Genomic DNA, 25058 nt, shown 5'->3' with positions numbered 1-25058 from the left:
AAGAGTATAGAAGAAGCATATTGCTTGGCTTTTACAGTACCTTTTGCTGTAAAGGTAATGGTTAGAACCAAATGTAAAGAAATTGAAAACAATGACAGTAAGTAACTATTGGAATAAATTGACAAAAGAAAATGTAAAGAATCCACTTTTGGATTCACAAATCAAACTCTAAATTTTTATACCACACTAGTAAATTTTTAAGTTAATGGGAGCTTTGTGATCTAAAAACAAAACATCCATTTTCTAACAAAATGTCAGTCTGAAAAAGCTGAAAAAATATAAGGAAGAAAATTAGTTGCCTAAGCAGAAATGTATAGAAGCAATATGACAGAGAACTCAAATTTACATAGAAGGGGAAAAAAAACCCAACAAGAGATAAGAAAGAGGAGACCAGAGACTAACATCTGACTGCAAGGCATAATGTAAGCATAACACATGATTACTGCTGATTAAAATCCCTTGAAACAGAAAAAGGTCTTATCTTCTTGGTAAAAGCTTGGATTTGATTAATATTTTAATAAAAAAGACAGGATATCAGTATTATCAAAAGTTCTGGAGTCATTGTCTTACAATAAAGTGAAGAAAGATAGAGATACCTGCTGGGTAAACAATTAATTCTTCTCTAGCCTAATCTCTCTGATCTTAAAACATTTCATAGCAGGAGACAGTCCTCAGTAGGGTGATAGGAACTTACTACACAGAACCACAAGAGATGTATGTGTTATTTACACAGACCCACAACAAAGATGAATATTTCTCTCCAAACACAGAGACATTTTTCCTTCCCAGTCTACTACAAACAAGAAAAAACAAATGCAGATAGTATTGTGAATTACATTCGATATGTCACCTGCTATTTCACTAAAAGTCTGGGAAGCCTCAGCAAAGGCTGCCACAATAGCTTTTTACTGGCTTTCACGAGGCTCAGTGCTGTCACTGAATTTGTCCAGTTCCTGGGGGCATACAATCCCATCAGCTTTCTGAAAACAGCCTATTTTTAAACACAAAGCAAAGTCAACGAGGACAACTCCAACACTATTTTTTTAATGTTTACAGTAGAACATGCCTAAATTTAGACCATCAAACCAAGGATAATATCATATGCATCACAAATAATTCTAAGGATTTTCTCTTGCAATACCATGACCTCTCTCACCAGTAACTTTCAAGACAGAAATTTCAACAGCACATAGAAAGACTGGAAATAGATGTTCATCCATGTCACACAAAGTACACAACAGAGCAATTAGTCCCTGCAGACCAGTAAGGCACCTAAGAACAACTAGCTCATGAAGAAGATGCGTTTTCTCACCTATTAAGCATCAGAAGTGTGGAAATGCATTGTGACTGTTTGAGACAACACCCTCAAGATAGAAACAACACCAACCCTGATAACTGAGTTGGCAACTGTATCAGAAAGTGCAGTAGGAGCAGGTGGCCATGAGCCCAGAGCCACTGCTCCACTTCCTCTGCCAGCACCACAATCTGCCAAGTTAGAAGTTACCTGCTCCTCAACCCTTCTGCTTCCCCCTTCTCCACAACAGCAGGAGAAGAAGTATTCGTGTGACTCGTCTTCGTCCCTAAACACCTTCCTGCCCTCACACCTGCTCAGTAAAGGCTGGTGTTAGAGGGTGCAAACGCAAGGGGCAGCACCGCGGTACTGAACAGCTCCTTGCCCTGGTGCACCCAGTAATGCCCCCAGCGCAAACTTGGATCTAACACATTTATCCCTTACATTTAAGAAAATAAAAAAATAGGAATGTTTAAACTAACTTCTCTTAGGTCTCTATGCAGCACATCACAAGACTTTAAATGAACTTTGTCACAAACAGACATCCACAACAACTCCTTCTGAAAGCATCAGAGCTCAGACTTCAACTCTATTTAAATTTTCAATTTACAAACATCAAAACTTGTTTTTAACTTAAACATGAACTTTCAGGGCACTTTTCCGATAAGAAAGAAGAAATCAGACTGAAAAACAATCAACACTTAAAGATATGAAAAGCGAATAAGAGAGTGGAAAAATTTCTCTTGCTCAGCCGAAGCCTCTTTTCGGGAAAGCCGTACAATCAGCTGCAGAGCGCTCAGAGAAAGGACACGTGCAGGAAGCGCCAAGCACAGAAAAACAAGGTCTCACAAAAATCACTTCAGCAGTTATCAGGAGAGAAAATGCTGAAAGCAGTGCTTCATTCAAGTTACGCTTAAGGATTTTTGTCGTTTTTGCAGCAGTGGATTAGGTGAGAAAAACGTTTTCCTTCCTGGAAGCAGCCCGTGAAACCACACAGCATTGCTGTACCTCCCGCTCATTTCCCGCACTGGTGACTTTTCAAACGCACTTGCTCCAAAAGTTACTCCACGCCTGAACTCGGGCAGAGAGCCGACAGCAGCACCGCCACACGTCTGCGGGAGCCGCCAGCTGCCAAGGGCCAGGGCAGCGCCCGGGCCCGGCTCGGGGCCGTCCGCGGGGCCAGAACCGGCCCGGGCGGGCCGTGGGACACGCGCGTGGGGAGCCCCCGCGTCCCGGGCGCGGGTCACTCACGGTCTCTGGAGCGGCTCCTCGGGGAGGGCAGCGGGGCCCTGCTGCTGCTGGAAGGAGCGCAGCGACTCGAAGGCCTTCGTCAGCTTCTCCATGGTGGCCATGTCCGCTCCGCCCGCACCGGCGGCACCGGCCCGCGCTCCGACCCGCCCTGTCACGGGCGCCTGGCGGGTCCGAGTGCTGTCCCGCTGCCGCTGCCCCCGGGCTCGCTCCCGGCGCTCTGCCGGCGCTCTGGCGGGCCCGGTCCCGTCACAGCCGCGATGAATGGGGCGGGCGCCGCTCGGGGCCGCGGGCGCCTTCCGTCCGCCCCGCCGCCATCTTGGGTCCGTCCCGTCGGCCCCCGCGCGCGGGCCCCGCCCCCGGGGCTGCCCCGCCCCTCCTGGAGCGGGGCCACGGCCCGGGGCTCGGCCGCGCATGCGCACACGGCCCCCGGCCTGGCGTCACGCGCGCCTTACGTAGGAACACAGAGGGGCGCGCGGGCCGCGGCGGGGCGGGGCGGCGGCCAGAGCGACAGGCGCGCTGGCCAATCAGAAGGGGCCACGCCCCTCGCCCAGTGCCGGAGCGGCCGTGCGCTGCTTCTGCGGCGCCCCCCGTGGGCAGCGCCGGTGGCGCCCGGGAGGCCGCGGGGCCGCGCTCGGCTCCGGCCGGGGCCGGGCGTGCCGCGGACCGGGAGCCGACCGGGAGCCGGCCCGTGGAGCCCCTGGCAGCCCCTGGCACTGCGCCGCGGGGAGCCGCGTTCTCAGCGGCACCGCACGGAGCGCCCCAGCAAGGCGAGAGCAGCCGCTGTGCGGCCGCAGGTCGCGGGTGCGCAGCGGGTAACGCGCCAGTCCCCGCAGCACAAGCGGCGGCCAAAGGCGCTGCCGGCTCTCCGGCTTTATTTTAGGATGCAGAGACTCTTGCAGGAACAGGACACTTAAAACTTGGCAGCGTACGTGCTGGCCTTTCAGCGCTCCTCTCCTGCGTATGGACCTGCTTTATCAAAGGATACTTCTTGGGCACACATGTTAAACGTACAGGATACAAGAGAGACAGTATAGAATATTTAAATCATTGATTCCATTACTAAACACTTTGAAAAAAATCAACAGTTCTGTCAAGTTTCCAATTGCAACCACTGATTTTAATATATCTACTTGTTAATACAGACATTAAATGACAGCTGATAAGAACTGGCAATTCAACTTTTCTCAAACACATTAAACTGGTTCCAGCAATAAAAATGAAGAACAGGTCTTAGAAATTCTAAGAAAATAAATTTCCAGTAATTCAACTTGGTTATTGTTAGCAGACATGAAGAAATGAAGCAAAGCTCATGCCTCTGAATATTCAGGCCGACAGAAGTCATAGATAACATTCTTGCCAAATATTCACTAGAACAGTGCTCTCTCTGCCAGTTAATTTTATTAGCGTGTTAATAAAAGACAAACTATTTGAAACAGTCCTCTGAAAGGAAACCTATTCTTAGTCCTGAAAGCAATTCAACGTAAAGCAAAACCTTATTTCATTATAGAAGTGCTACAAAATGTGAGCTTTTAAGGTAAGACCAGTATTTCTCCTGATTATTTTATGATAAAGCTTGCAGAAACGTTTCTCTGGAACACGTGGATAATCATGAATTTTTGATTTAGCAAATGATACATGATAAAAGATGACAGCAGAGCTGGAATGCTGCACGCTCTGTGCATGTGCCACTCCACACTTTGAAATAAATGTAAGCACAGTAAAAAGAGCATAAGCTCTTATCAAAGATTAAACAAGCCACCAACCAAGCCTGCCCTTGCAAGGCTGTTGTGGAGCTTTCCATCAGTGTGCCAGTCCCTGAGGGCTGCTGACTCAGGCAGGAGCGCCAGGGCAGTGCCTGCCCACAGGCTCAGTGCTCTTTGCTCTCCCTGTCCTTCCCAGCTCCAGCGGCTGACAGGCTCATTAGCTGTGTGCTAACTGGAAGGTAACTCTGGCTATCGGGATTTTCTTTGCTGAGTACCTTATCAGTAGGTTCTCCCAGCCCAAACTGACTGATCCATGGTTTTGCAGGTATCATGTCACTGATCTGCCCCACAAACACCCACACTGGCAAAAATGAAGTGATGTAAACCAGGTAAGGGGCATGAAAAAGCAAGGCAGGATTAGAGAAGAAGTGCTTTTGTAAAGTCAGCGTTACCTCAAAGAAAAATGAAGTGCCAGTTAACAGTGCATACCTAAAAGATTATCTGAAATTGAGGGGATGACAACTAATTAATCTCAGGCTCCAGGAGAAAAAGAAAAGAAACATGCTTTTACCTTCTTTCTTAAGTTACCTCTTGATTTAATGTTTTTAAGATGAGCATGTCAAGAGCATTTTTCACCCTATCCTGAAGTCCCACTTTGGCCAGCATTTCTGCATTTCCACGAACAATTCAGCAGGTAATTGGCACTACTCTGTGAGACTGCTGGCCCACGTGGTTTGGCATATGCACGGATCATCTGCAATATATCACAGCACAGTTGTATGTTGAAGGTCATTTAATTTGAAGCCCTTTTGGAGAGCTTTTGGGGGCTTTGTCCTTCAACTCATGTTATGAAATGACAATAAATGTGCTAATGAAAAACAGCCCATCCTGATAATTCTGTCTTTTCACATGGAAATTTATGCTGAAGTCTAGATCCAGACCTCGAGATAAGGTATCAATTGAGCCAGAACAGCAGAACTGGGGCATTTTTTCCTGGATTCGACTACCTTACACTGCTAAAAAGCTTATACTATGCAGGAGACATTTTCTGCTTCAAGAAACTGGAAATTTATTTTAAATACAATTTTCGTTTTTTTTTTTTCTTTTTCTATCTCAGCTACCACGATAGACATGGTAAATAAATCACATTAGACAGTAATACATGTGGTTGAGATATGTGGCACTGTTTTGCTTTTATTTCAGGAATTACAATGCTAGAACGTCCAGGAAAACAGCTCACACGTGAACAGTCAATGGTTTGGAGATGCTGGAAGTAACACATCACATTTAACAGTCAGCTTCCTATGCCTGGAAAGAATTCTGGTGTTTTGGACACAACTGGATCATGGAAAAAAGTTACCTACATCTCATGTGCAAAGCTTAAGTTAAACCACAAGAACAATTATGAAATAAAGAATGTTTCATTCAGCAGAAGGGACATCATCATCACCAAATAAGCCAAGTGAGTAATTAAAGTAAATGTGACTTCAGCTTAAAGATACTTTCCAATGATTCGAATTTCACTTCCTAAAGAGAAGTGTTTTCTGAAAACCTATACTAAAATGAAGATGATAATTCCAATGTCAAATTCATATAATGCTAAACTGTAAACCATAGAAAAATATCACTTTTGTTGTCATATTTTAGTAACTTGTAAACAAGTATTCTCCATTTGTACAAATGGCAATGAAAAAATTCTTATATCAGTGTAGTTTGAAAAATAACTGAAGTGCATTCTAATAATGGATTGTTAGTTGGTTTTAATAGCCTCTATCATTGATTTTTAAACCAGATGATTTTATTTTGATTTAGAGATAATTCTCTTTCATATTCAAAAACATTCAGGATTACTGTTTTAAGAATGATTTGGGGGGAAAAAAAAGAGACAAGAGATATTAAAGGCTAAGTTTTTTTTTCTTACTTACTATTATTTTTAGGTGCTCATTTTTTCAGCAGAGACTGTTCTGTAGTTTTTATAATCCAGAAACAACATCATCTCTATTATGAACACACCTCAGGGGACAGGGGGAAGCTGACAGCTTTCATAATAGAAAAAACAACCCTGAGGCATGAAGATTCTATTCTTCCGGTCACAACATTGAAAAGCATTAAGTAAATCAATAAGACACTGCAACATTGTTTCACAGTTTCTGACTTTTGAGCTAAATAGAGATGTCTGAGGTACTTGCAAGCAAACATGAAGATTTATATACACAAATGCTTGGAAACACACGCCACAGGAAGGGAGGGTTGATCTCATGCAAATAACTCCATAGAATTCCATAGGTCTTTCCAAATCTTGCACCAGTAGTACATTGGATTGTCTCAGTGCTATTAAAGCCTTCCAACCCATGGTCTAGAGAATGAAGTCATACTGAATTACAAGAAGTTATGTTGGCTTCCCCCATCCCACCCCAACAGTTTCATGGAAGTAAAAGGCTACATAATCAGTAAACATAACCTGATATTTTCCCCCTTCTTTGTCCCACTTTTGTCCTAAAAAATCAAGAGTTAAGGTCATATTAAATTTCTTGCACCGTGATATTTTGCTTTCAGGTGTTCTCCCCTCTCCTTAGCCTTTCCCTGCTTTCAAGATGCACCTCCAAGCTCCTTACACTCCAGTAAAGACCTTTAGCCAATGTAGTCACCTTAGATTAGACAGCATAACATTAACATCTTCCCCTCTGTGTACTGTGCAAGGAGACTTATGTTGATTGCTGATCCTTCCAGTTCCTTGTTTTTTCTAATTTTCCAGGGGATTCACATCAGATAAGATGCAGGCATTACTACATGCTTGTATTTCTAGCCAAAAGGGACAAATTTATAGGACAATAATACCATCTTGAGCCTATTGGGGAAGAACTGATCAACTAACCAAAAAAAAAAAAAAAAAAAAAAAAAAACCCCAAACCCAATGGGATTATGTCATAATCCAGCAAACATGTACTCACTCAAAAACAATTCAATAGTACTATTCCGAACTTAAGAAAAAACTTGTGAAATGAAACTAAGTAAAACTTCATAAAAACAAATTCTCATTTTTTTTACAAGGAGTTCCTTTTTCCAAAGAAGCGGACAATTAAATAACCACTTCTTAGGAACAATTTCCCTTTTCATTTAGCCTCTTTCTTCACAGATTCCTGGAAAATATATCTTAAGCCTCAACGCTCCAAAATAGAGAATTGATTTTTTTTTTAAGTTAAGATTCCTCTCCATCCCATACAGAAAGAAAACTTGAAATACATGATAAATAGACTTTCAATTTTTTTTTTTAATCTGTTAAAACCAATTCCTGTATTTTCTTCATAAAAATTACTCAGCTTGTGTCCATGGTATTCCTGCCCAAATTTCAAGTTACTCTACATGGACATTAAATCCAGACAGTCACCCTGCATGTCTGGTGTTTATACAGTCACCTTTGCCTCAGAACAGCAAGCCTAAGATCTTAAAAATTCAAACCTTAATCAGGGAAACGATGACTTCTCCAACCATGTAGGTATTTATAAAACCCTTTTGTTACTTCCCCATTTTTCCATTCCCATCTTTTTAGAGTTCTTCTATTGCTGTGGTACAAAATAAAGAGGGTCAGGTCAGACTGCCAGCTCTTTGTCTCACACATAATGGTTCTAGCCAACACCCTTACTTCAGATATTTCTGTCAAGCCTCCCATCCCTTCACTATTACATCAGACCATCTTCCAGTAATTCATTCAGACTCTCTCTCCCTCTGCCAATTCCTCCCTTTGTACTCTCTAAAAGAATAATTTTGCTGTCTTGTGTGCTGTTTTAGACTGGAGGAAAAATGCACTGAAAACACAGGAAAACTGTCTCATTCCTCATTTCTGTGGCACAGTAGCCAAGAGGAACAATTTCAGTGAGACACCAGATGAGCCCCAGTAGGGTTCTGCAACACACTGGTTTTCCAATTTTTTCAAATTCTAATCCATTAAAACTTTGTCTTTAGAGACCAAATACCATGAATTAAAACCTGATGATAGGCTTGAATATCAAATATATCTTGTGAGTTTCTCAGAAGCAGCTGAAGTTTCTTCCAGTGGGTCTGCAGATCACAAGACAGACCTTTTTGAGGTGGGGGGGCTATTCAGCTGCTCTGTGTGTACATGTGTGGTCCGGTTGGTGCCTCAGAGATTTGAATGCATGCACAGTTGAGACAAATCTTCAGAATACAGAACAAAATATTGAACTAAAATCATGTCTCCAACTCCATTCTATTTCAAGTACCCAACTCAATTTTGAAAACAGAAGAGGCTGTTAATGAAATGTGCTCTTTAAATTGACTCTCATACCCAGATGAATAGTTTTACTAGAAATTTACAGAATAAAGCATCTGACCTACAGTGAGTCCAGAAGAATGGAAGTTTGCCTAGCTTTCAAGCAGCTTTTGTCAGTTTTACTAATGGAGATCAGGTAATCATAACAAACTTCAATACCAGCTCCACGTCTGTATTAAGCAATCATTGAAGACATATTTTAATGTTTCTGTTTTAAAAGGCTATAAAAATACTTACAGAATTAAATTCAATACTTAATGCTACCTTGCCCTTCCCCCAGTAGCAGTGATCGCTGTCAACCCTAGAACATTGCATATTACAACATAAGCAGAGAGGAAATTAGTAAGAAGAGCCCATGCTTTGTTTTTTAAACCATTGTAAAATCATAACACTCTACATGGAGTTAAAAACAATTTCATTTACAGAAAATAAAATAAAACTGTGTCCCCACAGGTAAAAAGAAATCCTTTCAGTAAAGACAACAAAGTTTTAAAAATATAGTTATAAAATTTTGGCATAGGTCAACTTGCATGGTTCATGCCAAGAAACTCTGTGGAGAGGATGTGTAAGATGGGTAGAAAAGAATGGGATAATTCAGCTTCAGGATTAAGCTAAGTGTTCGAAGTTGTCTTTATACAGAAATACAGAGAGATTCTACAGAGCCTGATAATAAAGAGCAATTTCTAATAGCTGGCCACAGTGCACTGAATTCCTTTTTTTCTCTTAGCAGTTGCTTGAGAGATACATTAGGTAATAGCACTGCCATGCTGCTGGATAATACCAGAATTATTAAATTTATCAGTACATCAACTTTACAGTCAGGAAAACTGCTAATAAAGATCCTAATGATCAAGAAGAGTTTTACCAGGAGCATACAAAGTCAAGTTACAGTGATGCCATAGATACTATCTCTGTGCTTTAAAATCCTTTTAGTATTTCTAGATTCATTCCACTGGGAAAAAAATAATCAAGATAAATCAAATACATACAGAAACACACTCACTCAAATGGCACTCATTACTTTTTGTACAATTAAGCTTTAGTGAAAATATACATCTTAAAACAAATGAAGTACAAATGTACAAAAATCCTTGAACTCAGATAAAAAATATATATAATACAATTTGCTACAGAGATATAAAACATTTAATGTTTGCTCATCCTTTCTGATGAGCATAAAATGATTTAAAGTCTGGAAGACTCCTGCTCATCATCACTGCAATCAGATTTAAAGCAGACCTGCAAGAGAAGACAAACAGACAGGTCAGCTGCAGAAATAATACTATTGTTTATTTGTGTGTTTTATGGGGCACAGAAAGGCTGGGAGGGTGGGTCTTTTTCCAGCACATTTTTCTCCATCCTAACTAAATGCTTTGGGAAACTCAAAGGAATCCACAATCTCAACCCCAAATCTCAAATTGTTAAAATTTAATTAAAGTTCTTTCCTTCTTTTAACTTCACAAGAAAATTAACTGCAATCCTACCAGTTCAAAACCAACTGAAAACTGTCAAACCATATTAATTTTTTAGGATTTCTTCTCAATACATAGAGCCATATCTTGGGACAGTATGAATCCTGCTGATTTTTGGCTGGAAAAGACTACAGTAAGACATAAGCTTTAACTTTAGCTATGTGAGAATATTAGTACACTCAACCATCTCTTCTAGTCCATTACTCAAAGTGGAGGAAAAGTGTACGACAAAAGATGAACTAAAAATGACAGTACTATTATACATTCCATTAGTATTGTACCATTCTAGAAAGGTGAATTGCCAGCTGAACACAAAAAATTTCTTCATGCAATTTTAATACATAGCTTTGCTGTGGCTACTTAACAATATGCACCTAGCAATTTTAAAATTCCATTTCTGCTTGAAAGCAAAAGTAATTTCTACCCAAGTGTTCACTATTGGAATATACTCAGACTTCTCAAGATAATTCCTCTCTAAGTGCAGGTACACTGAGCAAGCAGAATTGTATATAACACCTTCAACTGCAAACATTTACTAATAGTGTATTTCTTACATCCTGTAGACAATTACAATACATGATGTGTCTTCTAGGCTGTAAATATTCGATTCTCTGAGCAGGAAATTCTTCTACTAAAGAGCAGAAGTCTGTGTGTAAGAAAAGGCTGTGTATTATCAGCTACGTAAAGATCTATTATGTCGTTGTTTTGGTGAAGGCATTAAACTGTCTAAGATATTTTAACATTTGTTTTGCGGTGCTTCTCATTTATTTTGGGGATATTTCTACTTATTTACTTATTTATTGGATAGACACTTATTTTGCTTATGAAAATACTTATTACTAGTTTTTACACAGGGCCCCATTTATTTCTGAAGATAAATACACAAGTTTCATTAACAAATGGTAAAATATGTAAGAAGCAAGGCCCAAATTAACCTCTTTAGCAAAGGCAGGTCTATAGTACAGCTTTTAACAGAACCCAGGTAACTAGAGAGGAACAGAATGCTGAGGCAGGAAAACTTCCTGCAGTTATAGGGATTGCCATAATTTCTGAAATGCAGTGGAGGGGCAAAGCCATAACAAAACAGATTTCATAAGTTTCAGTATGCAGTGAGCAATTTGGTTTCCCTATCACAAATTAATAATAATTAAATAAAAAAAAAGAATGGAAGTTAATTTTCTTATGAAAGAAATGTCCTTACCTCTCCACTAAAAAGTCTGTGAAAGAAGCCTCTCTTTGGCTTAGGAGACTTCTCTCTGTCTGGTGACACAGTACCATCAGTTTCATATGCATTGATATCTTCAAAGCATCCCGTTTCAATCATCTTTGAAACATATGAAATATAAATGAAATAGCCATAAAAGCCTCTCAAACAACTTCCAGGTATTATCTATTTACTCTGGCTGGGTACTCCTAACCCTTAAAAATTCATCAGCCAAACTACACCACTGTCTCCAAAAGGAGGCACAAAGCTGACATTGACTCTCCTTGTACACAACCAACTAAAGAATAGCAATGGGAGCACTCTCACACAGGTGTCTGGTACTCCCTTGCTTTTTTTGCCTTCTTCTCTTTCTTCTGCTCATGATGCAATAAAGAGAAGCTTTTAGAACCAGAAATAGATTTGTCTTTCAGGTATTCTGTTCACTTTAGAGCAGCCCAGCCAAAAAAATGTAATATCTCTATGCCCTGGACTGAACTTAATTAATAAACATGACATGGGAGGAAAAAAAAAGATATAATGAAGATGGGACTCTGGAGAGAAGCAAGGGATTTTGAAATCATCTTTGTCTGTGTACACAGAAACAAAAGAAATAAAGCCACAATTACTGGGTACAGAAAGGACAGCAGGAAGAGTGCCTGCCAAAATGTAACCAACAGGCAAGGTCAGAAGGGGGGGAGTGGCTAATGCCCAAATCCAGTTGGCATTTGCCAGTAAGTGCCACCAGTACACATCTGTCACAACAGCAAGCAGCCAAATGAATCACAGAATCACAAGGTTGGAAGAGACCTGTTAGATCATCGAATCCAACCCTGTCCTAACACCTCAACTAAACCAAGGCACCAAGTGCCACATCCAGTTTTTTTTTAAACACATCCAGGGATGGTGATTCTACCACCTCCTCAGGCAGATCATTCCAGTACTTTGCTATTCTTTCTGTAAAACACTTTTTCCTGCTATCCAGCCTATACTTCCCTTGGTGCAGCTTAAGACTGTGAATATACCTTGTAGAGGGAGAGAGGGCATAAAGTGGAGTAAGAAGAAATGCAGCCTGCTTTTGTTGTAAACCAGAACACTGGGTAAATTATGGAATGGTGAGAGAAAGTCTTGAGAGGCAAAAATTTAAGGGAAAGTTCAGTAACATGAATTGAAAGAAAAAATAAGCACAAATGTACAATGAAATCTGCAGTTCTTCCTTGAAGAAAAGCAATTGCCATCACAAGAATTCCACAACTACTTCCAACTTTATCCCTCTCTGCAGGGCTAGTTATTAAGCTGCAGTTTATTTTTTAATAACTAGATCATATTCTGAAGTTTAGAATTACAAAGTAGTATAGGAAATACTTCTTTCTCCAAGGTTCACTGTTTCTCAGTGAAAACTTTCTATGTCAAATGACACCTTTTCAAATATCCTTCTTAGTGTAATGCAAAAAAAAAAAAAAAAAACAAAAGGAAAACAAAAGGGAATGTACTTCTTCCTCCAAATTGTTCAGAAATTGCTCATCTTTTGTGTTCAAGCTTATAAATGCAATCATACTGGAAGAGAAATGACACTAGCAGAATTCAAGACAATAGTAATTTAAGAAAGTCACAAATAAATTATAATGGGGACAAGGCATCCATAACAAGAAATACAATTTTAAGTAATTGTTACTGAGTGCTCTTGCTGAAACAGTAAAGAGGATTTGAACTGCATGCAAAGGCAGCAAAATTCTAGTACTCTATGCAGACTACTAGAATATTCATTCACTAGGCACACAAAAAAGCTCTTAAGGGAAAGTCTGACTCAACTGATATTGAACTGTTTGTTTTGAAACCTTTAAAAAAGTGAGTCTGCAATTCTGTATTACTGTCACTTGGATACTGTATTGATACACAGGCTATACACAGACAGCTTGCACTGCACCTATTTGCTTTTGAACACTTGGAATAATTCCATCCCTTTTCTGTGAACAGCAATACTGAATAACATGTGACTGAAGAACAAGGAAAGGGTGGCCCTACTGATACTAATACTGCTCTGTAAGCTGTGCCTATGAGGACAAGATGCCAGACTTTGTTTATGCACATTTACCATAAATCTCAGTTTTTAGCAAGCTCCTTTATGTTTTCGGAATTTTTTTTTTCTGAAGCCTCTCAGCAAAGAAGTCTAAAGCAAAAATATCTTCACATCTCCCAGAGAAAATCATTATATATTTTATTAAATATTCTATACTGCTGTACTAAAGAAAATAATCTATGAAATATGCATTACCTCATTTTGCCAAGGGATTGAGACACAACCCGTCACAAATTTGGAATAGAAGTCATCGTCTGTGGTATCCAGGTTCACTCCTTTTACTGTTGAGAACTGCTCAATATCCAGGACATCTTTACAATAAACGGCACGTGGCTGCAGTACAATACAAGATTACTTCATTAAAGTTTTGGATCTGGGGACTTTTAGTTTGGTTTTATTTTTCCTAGATGAGCAAAAGGGAGCAAAATGTCTGCAATTTTACATTTCACACTGCTGATCACCAAATTACATTATTCTATGGAACAGAAATACAAAGATGCTCTTCATAAGTCACCTGAGCAATTCTATCTATCCCTCAAGTAACAGAAAAGAAATATCAAAGCCAGAAACAGCTTGTCTGGATCTCAATGATTATCATAATTCACTTTCACTCATCTTTTGTCACCTTCCTTTCAACTCTGGAGTATTTTCTTCAAAGCTATTCCTTATTTCTTCTGCATCTGAGCAATGGAAGGGAACTTTTAAGTGGCAAGAAATCAGCTACAAAGCTCCCTAGGGAAATACCACTATTGTAAATTGTTTTGTGATCTCACATGAAACACCAAAAAACAATTAGTTATCATCAATAGCTACAACAGTATTCTCCTATGAATGTAACTAACTTTAAAGGTTTCTCTGGAGTTCATATGATTGCTAACATAGAATTATGACAGTTCTTGCCTTTTTAGATACTAATCAAATCTGTCTCACCTACTTACATCTGGCAAGAATGGAGGTTCTAACATGTTAGCTTCCAGCCTCTTGAAGTTGATGTTCTTGAAAATAGGATGTTGCTTTACAACAGCAGCTCCTCCTTCAGTGCAACCCAGTCGTTCCCCTGGATTTTTAGCAAGTAACTGCAGATACATGGAAAAAAAAGGTGATCCATGATACAATCCCACAGCTAAAACAAAAATATCTCCATACAATGTCTTCCAATCAGTTTGTTTTGCTGCTTGGCCTCTTATTAGGTAAATTTATCATGTATCAAAATCAACTGGAAACCCAAACAACAACATTCTGGAACAAATATATTTTCAACAGACAAAAGAACCCCTAAAAGGACATGATTTGAAGCTTATACCTAAAGTTATATGAAAATATTTTAATTGATGCCATGCTGAGAAGACTTTACAGTGCAGACTTTGCAGTAGGCTTTTCTTTCAAGAAATACAGACTTATGTTTTTTCCATATATTTTTACATATCTTGCATTAACTAGTACAGAAAACTTGTGAAGCTTTCTGGATAAATTTAAGAACAGGCAAGATAGGAAAAAAGAGCCATTGTCTTGTAGATAATGTTTTAGGTGAAGAAGCTGGTGTACTACTCAGCCACTTGTTCCCATGCAGTATCCAAGTTGAGCATGCTATTGCACTCCATCTATAATAAGTGGTCCAAGCAGTACTAGACCATTTCATTCATGTGACCAATAATCAATTTATGCAGCTTTCCTTCATCTTGAGAAATGTTCTGAATTCTTGAAGTTTGGTAACTGAACCGTTCATGAACAATCACAAACTTTCACGTGAACTAAAGAAAGGTTTAAGAAATCCAGTTCTGAAAAATTTTCAAGATTTTAAAATAAAGTAGTTGGTCTCTTTAAAAGGATTAGAAATTTAATTTTCAAACCTCTACGTCTCTTCACCCACCATCCTGCAGATGGATTTTGCCTCCTCTGAAAACTTGTCTGAGTATGTTTCCTGGTCTTCCTTTACTCTCCGGTCAATCTCATCCCGTTTAACTCTTTCCTTATGTTTCCTGAATGGAGACTGTCCTTCAATCATTTCGTAAATCAAACAGCCAAGACCCCACCAATCTGGACTGAATGTATACTTCTCATTTTTGAGCACTTCTGGAGCTACAAAACAAAAACAAAGACACACCCACACCATTTCACTTTAAATTGACTAATTGTGTGTATTGGAAAAACTCTCAGACCCCAAAACATAGGGCTCTGTGCAGACATGTTTGTGTGACTCCTCTGTACTTTGAAGAAATTTTAATTTCTACAGTGAGAACTCTGTTTATATTCAAGAGAAAAACTTAATTTCTTTAACGCTTAAAACCAGTATTCTTTAGACTGAAAAAAAACCCTGAGAATTAAGTTTTCCAAAGCACGGAAAGAAATGTATTGTCACAGTAATTTCTCTGTTTACCTGTGACCATAAATCTCTTTGAATCTCAGAAAAAAATTAGGTGCTTTCTTAAAGTTCTGTCTAAAGCTGGAGTTTTCAGTTAAGTGTTCAAGTTTATCAGTAGGCTTATAATTGAGTAACATCTACAAATGCATATTATAACCTTTCTTCTTCCCATAATATGTCTAGTAACTAATCTAGGTCCAATACAGTTCTTATATTCACAGAAGCAAATTTTCTGGTAAAATGTAACTAGCAAAGGATGCTTTACATACCCATGTAGCCAACGGTCCCAACACGTCCTCGGACAGTTTCACCTTCTGGAATCTGCACAGCTAATCCAAGATCTGAAATCCTGATATGTCCTATTTATGTTAAAATAAATTATACGTAGTCAGCTAGTTAATGAGGTAAAATAATGAAGTATTATCACTTTTAAAACAAAAAATTTCAATTGCATACCTCATAAAAAACCCACTACAAAGTATCAAAACATTCATATAGCCCTAAGTTTATTTAACTTAACTTGAAAAGAGTGTTTTATTTAGCTCCTCCTTAAAATTGTGAAGAAAGAGAGGCACCGATATAACTGATTTTCTGAAAGTCATACAAAAATAATTTTACTCTTAAGCACTCTAATTCCTAGCTTTGGCATAGGCTGCTGTTCTTGGACAAATAGAAATGCTCATTTCAGATTCTGCATCTATGCATCAGACACTTGTGGTTTTCCATTCTGTATGCCCACCACAAGCACTTAGCTTTCTGCCTTCTTAGTACAACTTCAAAATTAACTCATTCCAAATGTGAGAAAACTGTAGCCTGTACTGAGAGAGCTTGTTTCCCTGTGATGAAGTACCCCAATAATGCCAAACGTGAGTACTTGGAATTGCTATCCCCACTCCCACCCCAAACCAGAAGCAGCCCAGTCAATAACCTACTCAGAAGTATTTCTATTGTAACATGTCAGTTCAATTCTGGGATTTCCTCTTCTCATGAGTCACTCCTAAGTGGATAACAGCTTCTATTGCACTTTATCAGCCAAATGTCTCAAGCTGATGACCTTCCCCTATCACATGTGGCCTTTAGAGCTGTACCTCTAACATGGAAATCATCTGGCAATAGACTGGCTTGTCATGCACTGCTCAGTGGGATATCAGTCCAAGGAGGGCAATGGAAATAAACCCACCCCACTCTCCCTTACATTCCCATGGATATTCCCATTCTTTGTTGGATAGACTCATGAACTCTTTCAAGCACATTCAAGACATTTCAAGGCAAGAACTGTATTGACATTTTAATGCAGAAACACATAAGGTACTTTCTTAATAAAAATGTTAAAGTCTAGACAGAAGAAAGGACAATCACATTTTCAATTCAATTTTAAAACAATTTTGTAGAAAGATTCATTGCCAAAAAGGGAAAAAAAAGCCAACCCCACACTTATTTCTAATACTGGTTATAAGGACAGGGATACTGTTGTTTACAGAAACACCACAGACTCACAGAATGATCCAGGCTGGAAAGGAGACTTCAGAAGGTCTCTACTAAAACCTTCTGAGCAAGCAGGCAGCCCCAAGTGTCCAAGGTTTTTTAAATACTTATTTAGAAAGCCTCCAAGAGTGGACACTGCATCACCTCTCTGGGTAGCCCATTCCAGTGCCTAATTAACCTTTGTGCATTTATGCTGTGGCATTCAAAAAGCTCCACAGCATCAATATTAGTTTACAGCATATTAATTTCTTATGTACATGTGTTAGATAATCAGGGGATGGACAGAGAGAGAGAGAAGAAAGTCAAGTAACACTCTATATACTGGCTGGAAATAAGGTAATGCTTTGGAGTTGCAAATGCTATTTTAAATACATTCAGATGCTCTTGTATTCCCTAACACCTGATGAACCCCTTTTCAAGTGCAAGATCTGAGCTCCTGAAGCGATTTTCTAATTAGTCTCCTGTGCTCTCTGGAACTAGATCAAAATATCCCTGGCAGAGAGGAAGCATTCTAGTGCAGTCCTGCAAGGCTACAATTTTTCCTCAAAGAAGCCTTCAGCTTTTCCAAGACATTGCTGGAAAGAAAAATTAAAGCATGTATTTGATGTCTAACAAAGCTTTAGCTCTTGAAAAGTGACTTCTCTCAAGCATCATCTTTTTTGAAATTTATCAGTCATTACATGCTGACTTTAAAATAAAAACATTGTGCTACTGACTTCAAAAATAGTTTTTCCTCAACTAAAACTCTCAGCAGTTACAAGAACAAACTTGTAATATTCATCCACAGCTTAGAAGAGAATTCCTGCACATGTTTCACAGTCAATTCAAAAGATTCTGGTAATGACTTGCATACAAAGTCATTAAAGAGAATTAATTTGGCTTTTGACAAACAAAAGACTACAAATATGTCTTCATATTGTTTGTACTTCCTTGATTCCTTCCAGCCACATATGCATCAGGGACCATCAGACTTCTTTTAGTTGAAATTTGAAAACAGAAATACTTCAGATTTCTTCTTACTGTCTAAACATTCTGGTTTACCAAATAAAATTCTGGCCCCCCATCTAATAAATCATGTTTCCACAGTTGAAGAAAAGACAAACAAAACAAATCCATATAAAAATTTTAGTGATCTTAAATCAAGAAGAGGGGGGAGATGCAGAGTAAAAGGAAAAAAGTAGCAATTTGAAGGTAGAAAATCAACCCTTCAAACAAAATCATGGTTGACCCCCCAAAGTTTTCCCCTGCTTTCTAAAAAGCAAGGCAGTATTTTCTTTGCTAAAGTAAGGTTCATCAATGATGTCTCTTATTATGAAGAAATCCCTTACATTTCTGTTTTGTTATTAATTAGAGGTATAATTCCTGATTTCAAAATTAATTTTAATTTTTACTTACCACAGTCATCAAGAAGTATATTCTCAGGCTTCAAGTCTCTAAAAATTGAACAACAGAAATGTGAATTAAAAAAAGACAAAACTATTAGCCCTTAAGTGCAACAGATTCAACAGAAGACTTCTTGGTTCTCACTGAAGCAATTTTTCCAGTTGCACCTATAAACAAAAAAAAGCTGTGAAGTTGATGGCCTATATACAAACAGTTTAACCAGAGAACTAGATCCACTGTCCCTGAACTCTTTAATCCTCTTTAATTTACATTAACATAACTACTTAATTTACTTAACAAAGGCAAGACAACACTAAAAACCTGATATAAAGATCCAGCATTTACACCCAAATTTGTGCTCATAAGTGAAAAACATTTCTCCTGAGAAGTATTAGCTTTACAACTACCCAGTGGTAAAATACAAGTGTTTGCTGCAGTTTGATGCTGACTCCTTGCTATATTTCACCCCAGGGCATCAGAATATCAACAAAGAGTAATAATCTCAAGACTAAGTACAGGCTTAATATCATTCATTCAAACTCAATTTCTTTAACTTGGACATGCAACTTCTAAAGATTCCTAGACACTTCATTTAGTTAAGATTCTTTGCAATAACTTTCTAGAAATTTCCTAGTACTTTTCTGTAAACATCAAAGTTTCACAAACAACATTTTTTAAGTATTAAATGATAGCAAGACTCAGAAAATACTAAAAGGGCAATAAATTCAACATTGCAATTTTGCATCTTGTGCATTTTTACTTTGAGAACAAAAGAAAATATTGAATGGAATGTTTGAATTTGCCCCTGCTCAAGGAAATTTGGGAAGTCATTGAAGCTGAATCAGAAGTTGTTCTAGGATTTATCCCTTAGCGGATTCTCCTGAGGATATACATACCTATATATAGGCATGAAAATCTGTATAAAATGTATAACCTACATTATTATTTATAATAGTGCACTATAGTTAGTTATAATATATATTGTTAATTTTTTAAATGTTATTTTATATATATGTATATTTGTTGTATGCATCAGTAAGCATGTGGACTGAGTTGGTCACTTAGATTTATTCCACCATAAATATAAGCCAGAAATAGACATATAAAACCCAGCAGTTGGCTAAATAATCAATTATTGGAATATATTATTAAAAACAATATGTATATATATATATATATACATAATAACAAAAGAAAAAATTTTAGGAAGAATGACTCTAGAGTTGACATTCTAAATGAGAGACAACTGTTCACCAGGAAATCTAAGTAGTACTTTTGCCCCAAAATATTGGTTAATTTATGTTCTGTAGTATGTGTATTCCAGGTAAAGTTTTGTTATCTTATGAGTTTAACTGTATGCAAAAGTCATAAAGATGCTCTGCTTTTCATGCTTTTAAGTCTTGACAATCCCCATAATGTTAATAAATGGACATTAAATAGAAGATTACAATAGCAGAGAAACCAGCAGAGATCAGAGTTAAGAAAACTGAAGAACACTAGATTTGACATAAGTGTTTGAAGAAGGTTGTCTTGTAGGCAAACTGCTAACAAGTTGGGCCTAAACACAGGGCTGTGGCTTAGGGTCTTTTGTTTTGTTTGGGGTTTTTTTGTTGTTGTTATTTTGTATTCTAAACAATCAGTTTTGTTTTCACTTGGACAATGTAAAAGGACCTACTTGTAGCTGATGAAACCTCTCACCCCTGCTTCCCTCCTATGTGTATGCCAAAAAACACTGTGTAATATTGCAAGCTTGGCCAAATTCTCTAGGGAACCATATCCAACCACCAGCATAAGCCTGATTCATTCTGGTTCTGCCACTCCCCACTCTGTGTCTGTGTGTGTGATACTTGGTGTTACACAGCAGAAGTATAAAGCAAGCATTCTTGGTCCACCACTAAGTTTGTTTTGCTTGTTCTGTAACGTTAATGCATACCAGGGGTTAAATGATGGATGTACAAAGACAAAACAGAGCATATAAAATAATACAATCTCAATTGTAATGCATAAAACTTCTGACAGTTTCATTAATTCAAAGGCAATAATAATTTTATTGGAGGAATCTGAAACTAAAACACGAAGGTGCTTTTCACATAGGCTATGACTATCCTGTTACCCTTGTGAGCACAACATGCAATGCAGCCAGGGACTTCTAGAGCCCTCTGTGAACTACTTTAGAGTCGTCAGGAATACAATGCCATACTCCTAAAACTTATGCATTAAAATTATAAATTAATTGTAAATCATAGTTTAATTTCATTTTACAAACAAACCTTGAATCAACTTTATACTGTTTTAAAATATATCAAGCATCAAGACCTAAATCAACAGCAAGAAGACATAAGAGCTATATTCCTAAGGATATGCCATGAAAAGGATAACTAAACAAATTTATTTTATTCTTTTCCTACAAAATTAAAATACAAACTTGTTTTAGTAGGAAACAATTAATATGTTCAATGCTGAAGAGACAGGGAAAAGTACAAGTAACTGTAAATGACACTCACCTGTAAACAATTCTCTCCCTTTGCAAATCCTCCAGACCACAGCAGAGTTCTGCAGCATAGAAAATAGCCCTTTCTTCATCAAAGCCAGGATTTCCCATGTTATATATGTGAAACTTCAGATCCCCTCCATTCATTATGGTTAATACTAAACACAGGGCGTCTTTCGTCTCATATGTATAGGATAAACTAACCTAAAAACGGGCAGGGTGAGAACACAACCATTATTCATTCATAAACCCCAAAACAATTCACAGGTCTTTTTTCCAATACCATCAACTTATGAATCCTTTTTCAAAGCAAAAAGAGCGAAACACACAAGTGGAAAATCACTCTTGCAGTGTACTGGAGGACACAAAGGAATTCAGACTAACGTGCCTGCGTACACAAACCATACACACAACACAAAAGCTTAGTGGCAGATCTGTTGAGCTGCCCAGAAAACACAGTCATTGGTGATGCCCCTCAGCTGCATGTTACCTGTTTTACTCTTTGTCCAGACAGCATAAGCATATTCCTTGTCTTATGACTACCTCAGGAATTATGCACTGCCAGACCATCTTCCTGAACTATGAGACTCAAAACTTCCCTAGAGGAACTCAAATTATTTTAAATCTAATGTGTAGCTTATGTTCCTACCCCTGCCTCCCCCTCAAGTAACTGCATATTTCCCTCATTTAGAACTTGCCAACAGTAAAGACTCAGTACAACTCTTTACAATATTTCTTCTCACTGTACTTGAAATGTGAAGCAGATAGGCAAGGACAAAGCACCACATTTTTTAAGGTTTTAGGTAAAAGTTTTTAAAGTGCATTTAAAGTTTTAAAGTAGACTTGTGAATTAAAAAAAACCCTCCCCATTTAACACACTGTAATATACCATAAAATTTAACTGCTTAAGTTACAAATTCATTTTCAATAGAAAAAGCTATGCTATGCAGATTATCATCTGGAAGGATCTTCAAAATTACCTGACTTGTACTAAGAGCAATGGAATTCAAACATATACTTTGCTTACATTAGGTAAACTAGCTAGGTAAAAAAAAAAAAAACAGTAAGGGTTTTTTTTGACTCAATAAATGTATTTTAAATGCAGTACAAGTAAATAATTGTTTTAATTCAGTAACAGATCCAAACTCTTCCTTCAGAAGTGTTAATACAATACTAACTAATAAAACTAAATAAATACAGAAATCAGCTACTCAAGGCACAGATCCCCATTTGGTGGCTTTAACTGATGTATCCAGCTATTTATGACTGTACTTGTGACAGAGTTATCTACCCACTTCAAAACCAGTATTACTGCAAATGCTAGACCTAGATCTTCTCTATTGCATAAAAAACACCACTGGATAGTAAGAAGAAAATAACTCATGCTCAATTTTATAAAGCAATTTGAAGTTCAACTTGGATCAGTTACTGTTTTACAGCATTTACTTATGCTGAAAAAAATGTTACTCAAAAATAGAAGTTTCACTGTTTTAGTTATTTATGGATAAATTCAGGTACTCTCTGGATTCAGTTTCAATCCATTTAAGCCCAGAAGCCTTGTGCAAAAATAACATAAGCATATTTATACAAAACTATAATTTACGTTGTTTTAAAATATTAATGTATCTGGCCAGCAAGGTCTTCATTTTTATTGTAGCTGGCACTATTCTACAGGGTTTTTTTTTAATACATAAAACTTATCAGAAAATACATGCATGCATATTTTATACACATATATTTATAAATAACTGTCACTATCCTCTGAAACAGGTACTTTTAAATCCTCTGAACAGCAATGCAAAATTTATAAGTAAATGGATTTCAAACCAAAGCAAAATGTATTTGAAATTAACATTTAAATAACATTCCAATTAAAAAGTAAACATTACCTGGGGAAAGTTTTACTTGGTGTATCTTTGAACATTTTAACTTCCTTCACTGCTTAGTAATTAGAACTACTTACAGACCATAATTTACATAACAGCATCAGGTTTAGCTATTAAAACTAAGATTTCCATTACATGGAAATTCCATTAAAAAGTTAATTGTTTCACATCCAAGATACAGCTTTAAGTCTTGGTACACAGCAAAGCAATATAACCTGAATCAATACACTATTAAAATGTCATGTTTATCTTAAGATATATCAGCAACGGAGTAACAAATGCTATGAAAATACCTCAGGATATAAAAACTCAACTATTAAACAAAGGACAAAGATTCAGTGGCATCAGCATGCTAAAACACTGCCTAATGTTCTGGCTGTCAGAAATAAAGCAGGTGGACCAAAAATATCCTTGTGCACAGAACTATTCCCAATCACACACAAAATGTATTTATTATTGCATTCAATCATTTCTCTCATGCACCCCCTAAATCAATTTTTAAAAGAGTTTTGTGCCCACAAGCTCCTGGAAGAGACTGAAATGAAGTAAACAAAACAAGATAAATTTCTGAAAATAGATTTGAAGTAGATACTTACTACAAACCTACTATTCACTTTTTCTAGAATCCTTTTTTCATTTAGAGCCATTGATTCCCCTTTCCTCTTCTTTATTCTCTTTTTTTCTAGCTTTTTGCAAGCATACATTTTTCCTGTTGCCCGTACTTGACAGGCACACACCTACAAAAAGAAGGATGGTGTGTCAGAGATGCCTTAGGTTTATTAGAATTTTTATTTTAAAGAAGATTAAATTTAATTTTCTTTTCAAACTCTTTAATGCTGTCAAAATTATGGCCCGTAAGCATCAATACAGAGCCTTCGCTCATGACACAACTTTAAAGGTTCACAAAAACTGTAAGAGAAGTAGAAAAAGTGGTTATACAGAGGCAAACACATTTCTTTTGGGGTTGAATAGCTTAGTAAAACTGTGGATCCCATGTTAGTGAAACAAGTGACTACAGTAACAGTGCTAAGTGTCCTAGTATGTGTTAAGGATAAATATTCACATCACAATCAAACAGGAGAAACGTAATGGTAATGTAATAGCACACCTTCTCCTTCCATATAGGGCTCTGGTTAAATTATGTACAGAGGCAGCTCAATAAATTATAAACAGAATTATTAAAATCTATAGATTTTAAATTAAGTTCATGAATATTCTACATAATTAGCAAATTGCAACCAAATTCTCATTTCCAAATGAAATTTCTAAATAGAAGCAACTGTTGTCAGTCACTACAAGTTTTCCGTAGCTTTGTGCATGACCCACAATGCTTTAACACATTAAAACAGTTTGTATTGACAACAGCTTTGCCAGGTGGTGTGTCAAATGTAGATTGATAGAGACAAGAGTTAAACAGACTTCCCTTTTTTTTTTTTTGATTACTTAAGAACTGCATTGCAGAAAGATACTTCTGTACTCACCTCTCCAAATCCACCTTTGCCCAGTACTCGGTAATGCCTAAATGTGTGTTTGGTTACTGGCTGCCTGATTAACAGAAAAAAACAATGACTACAACAGGAATTACAAATGTTAGTAATCCCTCCCCACCCCGAGGTCTGTCTTAATTTCCTCCTTTTTTTTCTAATATATTTCTGAGCAAATGTTGCCTTAACCTCGTGTAGAAGTACTATAATAAGCTGAATTTCAAACGAAAAGGGTGCTCTGCTGAGAAACGTGGGCTCCCTCATGTGGTCACCAGGCACTGCCAGTAGCAGGAAGAAAAGCTGGTCAGGTCGGCCCTTTGCTGCCCACAGTCAGAGCCTCGGTGTTCTCAGCACAGGCCATTATCAGCTCCTGCTGCCTCCCTTAATTGACTCTGACATGCAGACTGCATTTCAATGGGATCATGCTTACAGGGCGGCATTTAAAAGGTAAACCATTTCTGATTTCACTTTGTTTTTTACTATAAAAAACAGAGAGCAGTTTACTATAAAAAACTGTTCAAGAGCAGTTCAAGAGCCAAATTGTAAGGGTATTGATGCAGAGGAGGAACAGATAACTGGAGGCAGTAGAGCTGTTGATCCCTCTATGCTAAAACTCTCCTAAATGAGTCAGAGCAGGGCTATTACAAGGTAGTGGGTTTTCCTGTGTTTGCTTTAAAT

At 37.8% G+C, this 25058-nt stretch overlaps 2 protein-coding genes across 6 annotated transcripts in view; both read right to left on the bottom strand.

Moving 5' to 3' along the window:
• HTT (huntingtin) overlaps nt 1-2883 on the bottom strand; it is a 79075-nt gene extending 76192 nt beyond the window's left edge. For both annotated transcript variants that reach the window (XM_068188551.1, XM_068188552.1), the window contains exon 1: nt 2543-2883. In XM_068188551.1, coding sequence (XP_068044652.1) covers nt 2543-2643 — 101 coding nt within the window. In that variant the 5' untranslated portion in view covers nt 2644-2883. The remainder of the gene's footprint in view (nt 1-2542) is intronic.
• Nucleotides 2884-5408: 2525 nt separating this feature from the next.
• GRK4 (G protein-coupled receptor kinase 4) overlaps nt 5409-25058 on the bottom strand; it is a 38829-nt gene continuing 19179 nt past the window's right edge. For 3 of the 4 annotated variants that reach the window (XM_068188547.1, XM_068188549.1, XM_068188550.1), the window contains 10 exons: nt 24378-24441; nt 23493-23633; nt 21024-21214; nt 18532-18569; nt 15921-16010; nt 15160-15368; nt 14228-14365; nt 13485-13622; nt 11210-11332; nt 5409-9775 (listed from right to left, as the gene is read on the bottom strand). In XM_068188547.1, coding sequence (XP_068044648.1) covers nt 9722-9775; nt 11210-11332; nt 13485-13622; nt 14228-14365; nt 15160-15368; nt 15921-16010; nt 18532-18569; nt 21024-21214; nt 23493-23633; nt 24378-24441 — 1186 coding nt within the window. In that variant the 3' untranslated portion in view covers nt 5409-9721. Of the gene's footprint in view, nt 9776-11209; nt 11333-13484; nt 13623-14219; nt 14366-15159; nt 15369-15920; nt 16011-18531; nt 18570-21023; nt 21215-23492; nt 23634-24377; nt 24442-25058 lie in introns of all 4 variants that reach the window. The other variant, XR_010998532.1, reaches the window with a different exon arrangement.

This window comes from Anomalospiza imberbis, chromosome 4 (genome assembly GCF_031753505.1).
Source record: "Anomalospiza imberbis isolate Cuckoo-Finch-1a 21T00152 chromosome 4, ASM3175350v1, whole genome shotgun sequence".
Classification (NCBI taxonomy): domain Eukaryota; kingdom Metazoa; phylum Chordata; class Aves; order Passeriformes; family Viduidae; genus Anomalospiza; species Anomalospiza imberbis.
This window is presented reverse-complemented; position numbering and strand designations above follow the sequence as displayed.